At 37.7% G+C, this 15767-nt stretch overlaps 1 protein-coding gene across 1 annotated transcript in view; it reads right to left on the reverse strand.

Moving 5' to 3' along the window:
* Positions 1 to 1181: 1181 nt before the first annotated feature.
* LOC116323537 (contactin-associated protein-like 4) overlaps positions 1182 to 15767 on the reverse strand; it is a 77681-nt gene continuing 63095 nt past the window's right edge. The window contains exons 20-24 of the mRNA XM_039621616.1: positions 9537 to 9670; positions 9061 to 9148; positions 7463 to 7681; positions 5522 to 5593; positions 1182 to 3334 (exon numbers count right to left, since the gene is read on the reverse strand). Of these exons, the coding sequence (XP_039477550.1) occupies positions 3138 to 3334; positions 5522 to 5593; positions 7463 to 7681; positions 9061 to 9148; positions 9537 to 9670 (710 nt within the window). The 3' untranslated portion in view covers positions 1182 to 3137. The remainder of the gene's footprint in view (positions 3335 to 5521; positions 5594 to 7462; positions 7682 to 9060; positions 9149 to 9536; positions 9671 to 15767) is intronic.

The following is a 15767-nucleotide window of genomic DNA, read 5'->3' on the forward strand; positions in this document are numbered from 1 at the left end:
TGGGACCACAGTTGGAAAAAAGCAATACTTATAAACTCTGTGCAGTACATCAGTTCCATGCTCTGTATTGGAACAGTGTTAAACCACATTGTCCCTATTAAATTAAAGCTTAAAAAAAGCTTTTAGACAGTCCTTCCATCACCATCCAATAATAGTCGATTCTGTTTTTTTTCCTCGCCTTCTTAGAAAATCAGATTCCAACTGCTTCATTGGCTTACAAAGACGATAACAATTTCTCAAACCAAACAAAACTCACAGTTTTGGTGTCAGTATCTCATTAGGTAATCATTAAATCTAATTTTAACAATCAGAATAACATCAGCCTTGTGACGCATCCACACGTTGCTGAAAACTTGCTTTACCTCAAATAACTGACAATAATCTTGACTCATGATCTGATTTGTTTCCCTCCGAGTGCCGCAGCATGTGTCATTACAACAAGTCCTCTTCTTGTTCTCCCTAATGAGGTGTTATTAGAGGCACCGATGTGTCTCTCCCTGTAAATAATACCTGCTGACAACCACCCAGCTGCTGTCACCTGTATCGTCATGGCGTGTGTGTGTATGTGTGTGAGTGCATACAAAGTAGGTGGACAGCAATCGTGGGAAGCACAGTCATGTCAAAGCTTTGTGTTCACGTGTTATTGTTATAGTTCGGAGAGAGGCTAGGTGCACAGCGACATAAATTAGCCTGACATCTTCTGCACCTGAATGCATCACAAAGCAGCAAACGGTGAAGCTATCTCCTCTCTGCAGACAGATGCATATTCATATCCATTAGAAATGTCACATGGTGAAGAAAAAGTCCCACCTAACTTTTATAGAGCCTAACATTCAGAGATGTAAATTTATGGTAATTAAATTTGCTGTTTCGACTTAATTTAACAGAGAAATAATTGATTCAGACATTAGCTGTCTAAATCTCAATTGATGGAGCGTCTTGCAAGTACTAAAAGCCGCTCATTGATCAAGCTCTAAAGCTCATGTTCATTGATTCAACTCTACTCTGTACCATTTTGCAGAGACTGTGCTCATGTTAATGGAGTCAGTGATGGAAAAATTACAGCTTCAGTAACAGAACAAAAAGGTTAATAATGCAATAAAAATGCAGGGTTATAATTCAAGTGAAAGAAAAGATAAAGCCACTTCAGAAAAAGATCATTTATTTTCAATTCACCGAACAAAAAACTGTGTTTGTTACTAAAATAGCTGTACAAATTAAACTCTAACAGCAGGTCACTCTAACTCACTAACACCACAGTAAACCTTCAGTACGATTAAAAAGGATTGTGCTGCTATAGTTCAGAAGTGAAGTACTACTAGAAGAGAACCAAACCTATCAACACCACCTTGAAAAGTACTCTTCAAAACAACTCAACACGACATTCACTAAAGAGTTCACACTATATAAACTGATTCAGTGTCCTCTTTAGTCTGTGGTTTTGCATTTAATCAACATTATTATTTGGTCTTCTGTTCCTCATTACATCCACATCCTCCAGACCTGTCTGCATGTTTCTGCATGTAGTGGAGTGATAAAGCTATGTCGTTTTTCCCAGCATGCCCTGCAAGCATTTGGTGCCATCACTGAACACACTTCCACGACTTCTCCTCAGTTCAAAGGTCGGGTTTATCGTAGGGGTCATTTACTCACTTTTTTAATGAAAAATTTTAACTTGCACACGAAGATGCTGCTGAATCGGTAAAAGAGAAAAGTAAAAGAGAAAATACAATAAAACTGAAATCCAGTCCTTGCTTAAAATACACCATAGAAAAAGACAACTTACAATGATCTCAGCAAAAACATGACCATATACTGTGTATGCAAGCGGTTCACTACATTTAATTTTCACACCATTCCCAGCTAAGAGCAATGAACACAATGAGAGGAACTGAAGAATTTAGATGAGGTTATTCTAATCTCACTAACCTTCCACAGAGAGGAGATTGGGGTGGAGTGATGGGATGACAAAATATTTTACATAAGACAGCAATGTATTTCTTGTGTTGTTAACCCAAACCTTGATTAACCTAAACAAGTTGTTTTCAATGAAGGTGAAACTTATAGGAGCAATTTTGGGGGTTTTATTTGGCCAGAGGGTGGGTTGGAGGTACTTGTGTAACATAAATATTATATTTTGAGCCATTTTTCATATAGTCCTTTGGTCTGCACCAGTTGATACATAAAAAAAAACATGTTCATACTTGACTTTCAGATAAAAGGAAAAAAATGATATTGGGACAAAAAGTGGAATGCCTTCATAGTAACTTTACTACTCAGAACCGGAGGCGGGAAGTAATGAAGTGTGGTGTATCCATTACTGGTGCTTATCATGCGTGATATAAAAAGATGTGATAGAGATGAAAGACGAAAAACATATATGCAGGGAATATGAGTGGAAAGCAAAGACATGTCTGCGATAGAGAAAAGTGACATCGTGAGAGAAAATGAAGACATTAGTCCGCTATCATTGAACCAAAATAGTCAGTAATGTCCTTACATAACCAAAGCCTTTTGGTTTTTACTTACTTGAGTAAAGAAGTTAAATCAGTACCTCAACTTGTACCAATCTGTGGTTTTTCCACCTTTGTTCAGATAACAGATTTCAGAAAATAAATACAAGTCATGCTTTGCTTTGTGTAACAATGAAAGAAGCATGAATAACAGATAATGTTAAAGAAAAGAGAACACAAACATATTTCATGGTGGGAAAGAAAATCTGTTCACAATGAACATAACATTAAAATAAATGAACTGAGCTCACTGACAAAACAGCAGACATTCATTATCAACATCATTCTTGTTCTTGTCCTGTTCTTTCTATAATCACAAGAGTGGTTGATATAAAGTCAGAATTGTAACATTTACATCATTTTCTATGTACAGTTTTTCCACCGATGATATTGACAAATGACCATTTTTAGAGTCTGTTTAAAAACACTACCATAGAAGCAAAAACAAAGCAAACAAAATGAAAGAACATGAGTTTCTGGTTCTGTCTGTGTCTTCCTGTCTTGTTGAGCCAGTAGTCAGGCTCAGTTTGTTGTGTAAAGCACTGAGGCTTGACAAGGCATCTCTATCTCTGTCTGTCCCCTCAGCTCCAACACTGCCAGGTCAGAAGCAAGTTGTGCCGTCACTTAAATAAAATATTCCTTCTGGTTCTCAGTGGGACCGTTCTGTGAAGTGATCCGGCTTCTGAATGGCAACTCTGGATTGTCTTCAGGTTTCACTGTTTTTACTTCCTGCCGCTGACATGTGCATTTCCTCCTGTAGAGGAATCGGGCCATTATGGCTAATGCAGACACGGTCACAAAGATCACCACGGCTATCACACCTGCAAATAAATGGACAAAGTTATAACAGTATGGCAGAGGCAATGTAAGTCTATGTTAACGACATCAACTGTAGACTTCACATAAAGAGTGGATGTAACTTCTCAGTCTGAAAAGCTGATACTGAAGTGCCTTAAAGCAGCCTATAGGAACATCTCTCAGCTTGGGCCCCAGTTCTATAGACCTAGAGAATTGTTGGAGACTTCATGGCAAACACTCATCGCTAGGGAAAAATGAGAAATTCCTGACCTTCTTGTTGCTATGTGAAATTACCTGCAAAGAGACAGTGCAGCACTGAAAATCTCTTTACAGTTGCTGTAGTTGGTAGCAGATTGCTATGGTCACCGACAGCTGATACTGAAGATGCCAACACTTGCCAACTGCTCTCTAAGCCGTGGTGAAATTGTGAAGAGTGAGACACGACCAAAAATGGAGACCATTCACCTTCAAAGTTACACCTTTTGAAACATGTTGATTTCAGCAGTTAGGGTTAGACATTCACTGTCTTTGTTTGTGTTTTGACTTTTTGAAATTTAGTGGTTGCAAACAAGTCGACATCTTCCATGCAAACTGTATGCGACAACGGCAGCCTTACTTTAAAAAGCAATTACGGGGTATGCAACTATGAGGTGCAATCAAAAAGTTCTGACTCGACTCATAAAAATAAAAAGTCACACCTGAAAAATGTTAATGGAACAGTTTTAAAAATGTCATTTTGAAATTCAAAGCATATTTTTTGCCTTTGATAAAAATGAAAACTCTTGTTCATGTTTTCTAGGTATCACACTAGATTAAGCCAACGTTGACCTTTATTAGATTAGCATTTTTCCTAAAAGTTAGTGTTCATAGAGACAATCTGTTTGAATCTATGTTTCTGTTTTTTCTTCATGTCTAATGAAAAACTCGTGAAATTCTCTAGCCAGCAATTTGCGGATTGGACTGAGTTTTGAACATTTCAGGAAATTTCAATTGGCCTTATTGGTACATTGTTTTAACTTTACTTTCAGTTTTTTTGTTTTTCATAAGACTTCCACAGAAAGCCACAGCACATATCACCCTGTTCTAAGGATGCCATAATTTTCTTTTGTTTGCTTTACGTGATTCATTAGAACCACATGTACGGTGTACACATGCTGTCAATAAAGGAAAGAGAGTCGGGAGAAAAAGGAGCAGCCTATAATGAAACACCCAGCCATATGTGTAACATGGAGGTGAGATATTCTTTTATAATACATCACTGAAAATATACCTGCAACAGTCTAAATATGTCAGAACTATATGTAATCAAAAGAAAAAACATTTTATGCATCATGAATTGTTGACACCTGTTAATTGTCAAAGTTGAAATTAAAAGTTTCTTCAAGTTTGCATACATCTTTACATTTTTTCTTGTAAAAATAACTGCAACTGTCTCAGTCCTTTACATATTGAAATAAAGCCAGTTATAGCCTTATGGTATGTGCCCACAGTCTGGACTACTTTATGCAAATCATAATGCAGGACACACACCACCTCTGGAAACGCCTGAAAAAGGCTGAAACTATTCACTGCTGTTCTAAAATGAAAGCAGATTCAGGAAACTAAACTGGTTACACTTGAGTGCTTTTGTCTTATTTTCAATTGGGATAAATTATCACCGGAGAGCCAAACTGGAAACAAAACATTATGAAATAAAACTCCTATCTAAAGGCGAGTGGTCAGTGGCCCAACAGACACAGAAAACAAAATTGCTTTGCTCCATCATTAGTACTGCAGGGTCCACATTTTCTCCAGGCTCCCTGGGCAATTTGAGCTATTAGAAGGTATCTACACTGATGTTAGCAATAACAAAAACTGACAGGAATTGTACTTGGAGTCGAACATAATTTGTATTCTAATTAGCCATGTTTTCCTTTGTGTATTCAGACACAGTCAAGCTGTTTGAGAGGCAGCTGTGGGCTTTCATTTGCACAACATGCAGTTCAGTTTTAATCATCATTTCACTGCCAGTTCCTCTGCACTGAGGTGTATCAAAAGAAAGGTATAAATGAATTCCAATAAAGGGAAAAAGATGTGATAGGAGAACAAGTTTGAAACTGTCTATTAACTGACTTGACATCACATTATCCCCGTTGGCTTTGTACACAGTTTCTGTCTCATGATTGAGGATAATGGTAGGGCCACACTGAAACAGGTTGCTGCCACAGTACCTCCGATGAGAGCTGAGTCACTCCTGATGGCATTCACTAAAGGCTGACCTGTTCCCACTGATCCAGACTGGCCTGCAGAACAGAGACATAGAAGAAAAGGTGCAGGGAGAACGAAAATATGACAGAGAAAAGAGGGAATTTGCAGCAAAAGGATCACAGGGGAACAGAAAAAAGATGATGAAATAAAGTACAGAGAATAGATAAGAGAAAAAGAAAAATAAGGAAGCAAAAGATGGCCATTAGTGAGGCGAAAAATAGATATTGAGACATGCTCAAAAGAGTGCAGAGAGGGGGAAACAGGAATCATCTACGGTGGGACTTTCACTGAGAGTGGATTAGATGAGTGACCACAGGGGAAGGATATGACAACGCAAACTCTCACCCCTGGTTCAAATTAATTGCCTCATTTTCTAGCCATTACTGCAGTGCACAACAGCATTAGAGTCCCAAAGGTCTCATCATGAAGTTGGAGAGGTATCACCCACACAGAAGTGCCTATGATATGAATTTCAGTAATATTAATTATTTGAGTCTGATGGGAAACATAATCCCGCGGCTGTGTGGTAAAGGAACATTATAAATATTGGAGGATGTGTTTACTACTCACTATCTGACCTGTGTGGAGGATGCTGCACCTTTCACAGATGAGACATGTCCAAGCGTTGTCCCCTAACTACAAATCTGTGTGTTTTAATATATGCCTTAATTTCCTGTAATACGTTTAGACTGACTTTTACAAGAATAGCACATGACCTCTATGACTGTTATTGCTCCGCTGTGCAGAAACCTGAGACATGCTAAGTCTGAGTGGTAAGCAGTTTGGCATCTTTCTTTTCTTTCTTTTCTTTTTTTGTAGCAGTGTTTATTTGAAAATCTGCAGGGGGAGACCAGACACTGCATTTATGATGATATTCAAAGCTATTTGGATGATGTTCTAATTATGCAAACCACCAGAATAATGTCATTACAATTAATTCCGTTCCCTGACACATGCATTTGCAATTGTAAAAAGAATATCTGTAGAGGCTGACATAAAAAAAACTGATGTTTGACACTGTCCTGGTAGCAGGAATAATGCAGAAAAACCATCATCCAGCAGAAATTGCTCCATGAAATGTCGAGATTGTCTTCACCTAGTCGTTATGCGTGATTCCAGATCTGCATATAACACAACTGAGGAAGCAATGGCTCATTAAATAGGAAGCGCAGCTTTAGAAATTCAAATATCTTGGTCATTGGTAGAGACACAGTATTATATTTTCAAACCGTATTAATAGTCTTTTAAACACATATATGGTCTAAAGTTAAAATAAATCATATTTTTTCTGCCTATGAGACACCAGTCCTTTCTAATTTTCATTCTCATTTGGCAAAACTGCTGCTGTCTCAGGTGTCCTTTGGCATTTGTGCTGTGGCAGTAGCAGTGGTGTCACTCTTAACTCGTCCCATATGGATGCTTTTAAAGGATCTCCTGATGCCACATACACATGCGCAATCTAACTGACACTTTGCAACATGCAGTGTTAATGTAAAGAGGCGTGAATCAGATGCCTAAACTGAAGCGTCCGAGGAAACGAAAATAAAAAGCATCTGAAAAGAAAAGAAATCAGCCAGTGATTTCAAAGCAAACCACTCTGCGTCACTTAAAATAGCACCAGCTCTATTTTTTTATGTACGCCATTTCAAGCTGAACAAATCAGATAAGGAGAGCAGGAAGTCAGATACAGGAACAGCAGAGAAAATCCAGTCAACTCTTAAAACAGATGACCCCATGCAGACAACATGCTCTGCTTCTGAAATGCTTTCTGCGTGATCTGAAGCCATGTGAGGGATAGAACAAAACTGTGTTGGAGACACAATTGGTTTGACCATCATTGCCACCACTTCAATCTCCTTCAATCTCCAATACCAATAAAGAAAGCAAGGAAATAACCCTCTTACCTGATAGATGGTGTGTGGTTTCTGTTGCATGAGAGAGGTTGGCTGAAGTGAAGCCACAAATGGACTGGATCAGCGGACCAGTTACGGTAACAGGACTAGTTTTTGGGTGGAGCAGAGCAACTTTCAGAGGGCTGATGGAGTTAAAGAGGACAGCAGATAGACATCCAGTGAAACCCAGAGAAGCAATCTGAGCCAAGTCCAGATCCAACCCCTCAGAATCTATAGAGAAAAGACAAGCACACAGACTGTGATGTTTTACAAAATGTACAGAAAGGATGGTGATTACTTTACTTTTTTAAAGGGATTTTGCTTTAGCAGTGCTGTTGTAACTCTGCTAAAGAACAAAAAGGAAAAATAATTCTTTGGTCATAACAAATTAAATTAAAGTGCTGCCAGCAGATAATAAGAAAACAAGAGCCGCTGAAAGAATATTGCTTCAAAGTGGTAGGTGCAGTGGTTGATTTAGAGTATTGACCAAATAATCAGTGTCTGGTTCTCTCTCCTCCAAATAGTCTGAAGTCTATTAACTCCACTGCAATGCACTCATAATTACTAGGAGAAGATGACAATGATGAGGTTACTGATGCAGTTTCGCTATGAGGTGAAAACTGGCATCAGTGAACCTATTAAAGATGCTAATGTTGTACATTTAGTTGTTATGAATGATCAAATGTTTTAATACAAAAACAAAAAAAAGTACAAATAATGGTGACAAAAGTCTGGGAGCAAAAACAAGGTTACTGGAGAATCCAACAAAAAAGCAACAACAAAACAAAAAAGGTCCAAAAATACTCAAGAAAGCATGAAGACACATATGAAGCTTTTCTGTTCTTTGGCTCATTTTCTCCTCTGTACTTTTTGCCTGTGACGTGACCCTGAAACGAATCTTAGTGCATTTGAGGTCACTGGTTTTGTTACTTGTTGAAAGTCAAGCTTTAGCTGCTTGGCTGGAGTCGGGACACACAACTTTAACCCTTTAAAGCCTGAATGATGAAATAGTTGCCAGAAAATTCAAATGTTTATAAAATAGAAATTTTTTTGAACCATCTGATGAATTTGTATAAAAATAATTTAACTTGCAATGTATTTTGCTGCATCTGGCATATAAAAAAAAAATTCCTTTAAAATATATTAAGCAATTTATTTAGTTTTTTCAGAAGGGGAAAATATACACAGATGATGTAGAAGTCTCAAAAACAGAAAACTATGCAACCAAGATTGCAACGGCAGAAACATTCGTCTCAGTCTTTCAGGAACCGGTGGCTGATGTCACAGCAGCTTTAATTTTGTATTCTGTCTATGGTTAGCATGTAATGAAGTTGTAAAGTTGTTGTAAAGTTGGTGTTATGTTAACAGCAGGGAATAGTTGTTTCTGGCCTGGATGGAGTTTGCAATCTACCATTTTGTTCTTGTCATTTTGTGCAGTAAAACTGAAAGCAAACCTTATGTTGTATGTACCCTATAGAGTCTAGACAACACCGCCTCCAGTGAGGGAACCGTCGTGAGGAAAGTTTTGAAAGCCTCATTGTCTGATATAGCAGAAAAAATAATTTCGTCTGAGTGCTCTTCAGCCTGAAAGGCCTTGCTGTCTCACTTACCGTGCACTCTGCCAAGAACCAGCGACCTTATGCCATTGAATTCTACACCAGATGTCAGGTTGAAGTCCTCTTTGGGATTCTGGTCAATCTGACAGAAAATAAAAGGTTTCCCTTCAAAATGGGCTTTCAAATAAACGCCAACACTTAAATAGTTAGTGAGTACTTTGGTATATACAACAAATTACATAATGTAAATACAGATTTTCAGAGAGGTTTTACCTGAAAAACACAAACTGTAAATGTGAAATAGGTAGAAGCCTATGATCATTGTACAGCACCATTTGTGTTGCTGAATGTGCAGAAAAGGAACTTTAAGATGTGCATTTCATCCACATCTTTCACTGCATCACTTTATTGTATCTGAGTGTTTCATGTCCCTGCCGTCTGCTGCTTCTTCTGCTGACAGAGGCTGGCTTATCGTTTAATATTGACTAAGAAGACGGGTCGAGTGCTTTTTGTTTGCACGTGTGTATTACCTGCACAGAGACAACGTCTGCCAGTCGACTGATGGTAACAACATGCAGCTGTCGGTCGGCCAGGTTCTTCACTTTGCTCCTCAGTATCTCTGCATCTTTGCTGCTGTCCAGTCTGTACCTCACCTCTAGCTTATCTGTGGTTAACAACAGCACAGTGAACTGCTATATTTCTGTGTGGCACAAAAGACAGGACTGAATAACATTGAATACATCTTTGAATAGGTAGATTCTAAAGCTCCTGCATCTAGTTGACGAAAATGTTGTCTAAAATTACCTTACATAACTAAAGTCATTTTTCTCTGATTATATTAAAAAAATACAGTTTTTATTGTCGCCATATATCCTGTCAATATGTACAGTTTACCTTTTTAACTTTACTGTGAATGTTATAAGTAGCTTCAGTTATATAATGGTGTGCTTTTATTGTAGGATTATTTATTTGGTCCTCTGTTGCTTTTTTGCTTTGAAAGTTATTCGAGCCATCTTTCTGGAAACTCACATTTCCTTTCCTCCACTTCTGTGTTAATGAAAATTGCACTTCTTCCCTGGAAATGTCTCAATTGCAGTGTCTAATAACTTGAGGTGGAAATGGCAAATATAGATGCAAATTATAAAGTGGGGGAGTGTCTACATCCAGTAAACAGTTTTAGTCATGTGTCAAAACTTTTTATGTTATGTTTATACCTGGTCTCATCCACTCATCAACCTGCTGCATATATAATCTGGTTGTGCCACTCACTCTTCCCTTGATTTTGCCACCAGTGTGGTTTTGACATTCGAGTGATTTTTTTCTCTTCTGCAAAGGTTTTTCCACTTTCCTCCTTGTCCACTCTCTGCTGTCATTTTCATCACATTTACTTGATGTGCCTCCTCTTTTGCCAGCTCTAGACATTGGTGTTATTCATTCTATTAAACCTTTTTAAATGCTCCGGAGGTCCTTGTTCTGGATCCTCCAGCCTCTGCTTAAAATAAGGGGGGCTTTAGAAGTTCTGCTACTGAAGTTCAAACCTAGCATGAGAATGGAGTATAAAGGTGTCACGAAGAATTAAGAGAGTTCTATAGACAAATCATGATCCAACCCAAGACTATAAAAACTAACTAAGTAGCCAGTGAGTGTACAATTCCTAATTTCAAACCTTCATGACTTAATTCCAAACATAAACCTTTTACGTTTGTAGCATTTTAAAAGCCATCTTGCCATTTATATTAAAAATGAACCCAATCAAATTTTCTCCATATATATGCCTCATTACATAATCATTAATATATTAAAGAATATATTAATTCAAAAGATCTAGTTCTTCAAGGGTATTAGCGACTGAACAATGATCCAAAAAATATCCCAAAATAATTCAGTATTTGGAAAAGCCAGGCTCTCTACAGCATGAAGTATTTAGATTTTCCTCACACCTTTTTTAAATGAATAATGACTGATCACCACTGGTTGTAGGAAGATGTGTTGCTGATCAGGCCTTTCTCAAAAGTACATTTTCCGTCATCCACTGCAAATTTAAACACATTATTTTTAGTTTACTCCTATTAATATTGGCATATCTTTAATAATAATTTGGTCATGAGAACAACGATGGGAGAGGTTAAGAGTTAAGGGAGACAAAGTGAGAGCAGCAGAAAAACATGGGGCGAGAAAGAAACCTGTTCCAAGTTTCAAATCATGCATTATTCATATTTTCAGCTCTGCTAATAATTTTTTTTTAACAATTTAATACTTTTAACACCCGTTTGGCTTTTGAACTGTGCTTATTAAAGGTGAAGAAACAGCAGTGAGCCAAAGGCAGTTATAAAGTGTGTTCACACTGTAATGACCACGATTAACAAGTCAGGGGAGGTGATTGCCGAGCTGAAAGACTGAAATTACTCCACAGACAGAGTTTGTCAGCCAGCTTTAAGCTTGTAGGCGGTAAAAAGTTAGCAAATACTGAAGTTGAAAGGTTCAGCCATCACTAACAGCACCAGGTGCCAGAAGTATAAAACTCTAGAGATTCACAACTAACACTGTGTGGAAAAAAGCAGAAATTTGCATGCACATTGTTTTTGTTCAGTCTATTAGAAATATATTATCTGTATGTGCCTGAGGCTAATTTCCACCCTTATCATCATCCGCAAATGGATGTAGAGACTCCCCCAAAAAAAGCCTATAAAATGCTGTCTAAAACACATTTTCCTGTAGAAATACCAATTCAAGTGCGGAAAAGGCATTTCCATGCTTTTACTAGATGGGTCTAAACTAGAATAAGTCTGTTTACAGACAGTCAAATTCACTCTTTCACTTTTACAGCTTTCAGGTAGCTAAAATATCCCACGAATGAATCACAAATTTCAGTGCACCTGTTACCTCTTATGTACTTGAATGAATAACAGGTATGAAATAAGAGGTATTAATGCTCTCATTTCAGCAGTCTGATATTAAATGGTTGAACGTGAAGGTGGAGCCTCACTGATTTAACAACTGGTTTCACAAATTATAAGCGTAAAAGTGGAAACATGGCTTATAAATGGAATTTCAGTCAGACAAGCCCCTTTCTTCTAACGGTTTTAATGTAAGAAAAAAGTATAATTATGGTAAATTATGTAATGATACCACCACATTCAAGCTGTATTCAGTATAATTTTCACTATTGTAGCTTCTGAATGCAATGCTTTAAGCTCTAAAATCTTCAGCAGCAGCGACAGAAAAACCTGCAGGATTTTCAAAACCTGTGTTCACTCACAGCTGTTAGCCTACAAGACTGCATTAGCTTCATAACAGAACATTGAATATTAGTAAGATAAATTTCACGAGCTGACTTTTCCACTAAAATTCAAATACAGTGCAAAGCATGTTAACAGTCCCAGAATCATCTCAGTGTGTGTGGTGTGGGCTAAAACTGCCAAAAGGATGAAGCTGATGACATTTTCTGTCAAAGAACAGATCCAATTATAGTTTAATCCAACTTTTCAAAGCAGCGCTTTTAATCTTTTCAATCTGGTGTACTCACATAAGCCCTTTGAACTGGACCCAAATCACATTGTATTCAACCCTATTGGATCTGATCGATGTTCAGCTTATCAATTCTCAAATCCAGTCTCAACTGTCCATACTGCTTGCTCACTGTTACCCACTACTTTAACAGCTACGAGGCTATTGACCATAATTTTTAGTCACTTTTTTTGTTCCCATTGTTAACATGCTTGTCTATATTTTCTATTGTTATTTAAAGTGTTAATCTATACTGTTAGTAAACCATTTAACTGATGGCCAGATTTTTAGCTCCTCATTTACAACTCTTTTTGGATAGTTTTAACTAATTTTTAACTGTAGCGGACAATTTTAAGATTTTGATCTTTGTGTTAAGTTGTTAAGCTGAATCGAGGACTCCATAGCAACATGTTCTCCCTTTATATAATCTTTTAATACATTTAATACATTTAACAACTTTAACTGGTTTTAATAACATGATTTTCAATAACCATTACCTTTCTATACACAAGCTGTACATTGTAGAAAAAAAAGAGAATTAATGAGCAAGAGTGGTTCCATATACTCTAAAGCTTGTTAGAGTATTTATTACTAATTCTTAATTCTGATCTTCAGCTGGACAAGTTAAAAACATTAGCACATAATTCACAAGAAAATCTGAACATTGAGATTATTATGAATAATATTCTCAGTCTCGTGTTTCCTGGTTTCCTGTTGAGACGCAGGTTATCCAGTTAAACATAACGATACACGCATAATGTACCCGAATTAAAACCTTTCACTTAGGGCTATTTGGACAGCTATGCCACTTCAATATTTATATAGATTAAATATTATTAAAAATAAAAAAAATCACATGTCAACAGCATTAAATGAAGACAAAGACAAAATAACTCAGGCATAGCTGAAATCAGAAGCTTACAAATGAGGCACACCGCAAGAGGGAGAATGCAACAAAGGACAAAAGTAACTGACAAAAGCAAGATGAGGGCAGAGTGGAGATACCTGGGGCACAGAGCTGAGCAAAATCTAACTAATGGCACAGGGGGAGTCAAACTGAACAGAATGCATATGGGACAAGAGACTACCAAAATAAAACAGGAACTCACTAACACAAGACTGTGTTAGTGAGTTCAGAGACAAGACTGGGAAGACAGAATAGGAATATCAAAATGGGCCTAATCAACCTAATAACTAGGCAATCAGAGAATTAATGGCACAGAAAACAGGAATCATCATAAGACCAGGTAACAAGAAGACTAAATAATTCAGAATATAGAACCAAAATACAAGATTATTAAAAATACAAAACCAGAAACCCCCCAAATCCTAGAAACTCAAAACCCTAGGTCCAAGACCCAGGGACTATGACAGTGTGTCCTGGATCAACCTATGAGGTCTACACCTGTTAGCTCCCCTCGGATGTGCCTAAGTCAGATACTCGAATCACCCCAACTAGCTCCTCAAGGATTAGTGCTTCTACTTTAAGCTGTCCTGGATGACCAAGCTCCTCACTTTAGCTCTAAAGCTGAGTCCCAGCACCCTGTAGAGAAAGCTCATTTCTGCTACTTGTATCTGTGATCTTATTCTTTCCATCTCTACTCACAGCTCATGGCCATAGCTGAGGGAAGAAACATAGATTGACCAGTAAATTATCAGCTTTGACTTCACACTCGCCTCTCTTTACGACAGCAGAGTAACGCACCATCCACTCTTCCATCCTTCATGAACAAGACCCGAAAATATTGATTGGTGTAAATTGTAATGGTGCATAGACTGGTGTTCATGTAATAATTTTTAGCCTTACTGACCATTTAAAGCACTTTCACACTAAAATGCCATTTTACAAACCTTTATATCGTACTTTTTTCTAGAACGTTTCGACATGCAGACAAGAGGAGACAGGGACCAACTTTACCTTCTGAGCCCGAGTGCCCCAGTGTTAGGCTTTGGTTACAAAGACCAAAACATGGTGGTAGATTGTTTATTTATTGGCTTGATCATCTTTTTCATTGACAATCAGAAAAGTGCTGAATTTCAGCAGACGTATCCTTTATTTAGACATGCGATGAAACATAATCTTCCTGTTTAAAACTACAGCAAAGATAAAAATGTTACACAGGTGCAGTAACAGCACAGCAGCAGCAGCAGCAGCGACACATCAACCAAGCTGCTCGCAGTCTTGGCACAGACTCTTTTCACCAGAAAAGGCTTGTCCAGGAGTTTTAATGGGGTGCTTCAGTTTATTGTCGTGTCATGTTGACTACCTGATCACCATGGCAACTGTGTGACCTGCTGGTCATCAGCTTCCTCCTGGGTTATTAAAGCAGCCAATTCGCAGTCTATTTACAGCTAATTTAGGTGGTATCCCACTTTCAATAGGTCTATCAGCCTTCTTTGTCCTTTCCAACTCAGATGGGCCCCTCTTGTCACTTTTCTGGCTGAACTCACGGTGAGTTGATTAAACACAGAAGTGAACGGGAATAGAGAAGAGGAGAACTTGATGATAGGAAAAAGAAGGTGAGCGAGGGCAGGAAGACTCATTGTATTAGAAAATAAGAAAGATGACAAATGGAGAAGACCTGAAGTTATGGACGAGGCCTTCATTGTCTGAATTCTTGATTTTGATGTCATTCACTATTACATGCCTATTACAGAAACCCCAATAAATAGCTTTAGAAATCCATTTAAATCTGTTATTTTGATAAGACTGAAAAAACAAATTTTCATTTTATGTAACACTCATCACTTTTTTAGGTATACCTGTTCAACTGCTCACTAAGGCAAATACGCAATCAGCCAATCACATGACAGCAACATGGAGGCCCATTGGCCATGACCATGTCTACATTTTGATTAAATTGAGCATTAAAACAGAGAAGGAAAGAGATTTAAATGACTTTGAATGAGAAGCAGGTGATTTACTGGGATTTTCCCCATACAATCATCTTTAGGATTTACAGAGACAGTCTAAAAAAGAGTAAATACTGAAAACATCTGGTTGATGTCAGAGGAGAATGGACAGACTGACTGAGCTGATAGTAAGGCAACAGTAACGCAAATAACAACTCAAACCCTGAATCATATGGGCTACAGCAGCAGACGACCATACTGGGTGCCACTCCTGTGAACTAAGAACAGGAAACTGTTGCTACAATTTTTGCCTTATGCTACTACACCACTGTTACAGCTTATAAATTTAAGCAACAAAAGGTCATGGTTATTTTATAAAGGCCAAGTCAAAGTATTTGATG

Source organism: Oreochromis aureus, linkage group 13 (genome assembly GCF_013358895.1).
Source record: "Oreochromis aureus strain Israel breed Guangdong linkage group 13, ZZ_aureus, whole genome shotgun sequence".
In the NCBI taxonomy this organism is placed as follows: domain Eukaryota; kingdom Metazoa; phylum Chordata; class Actinopteri; order Cichliformes; family Cichlidae; genus Oreochromis; species Oreochromis aureus.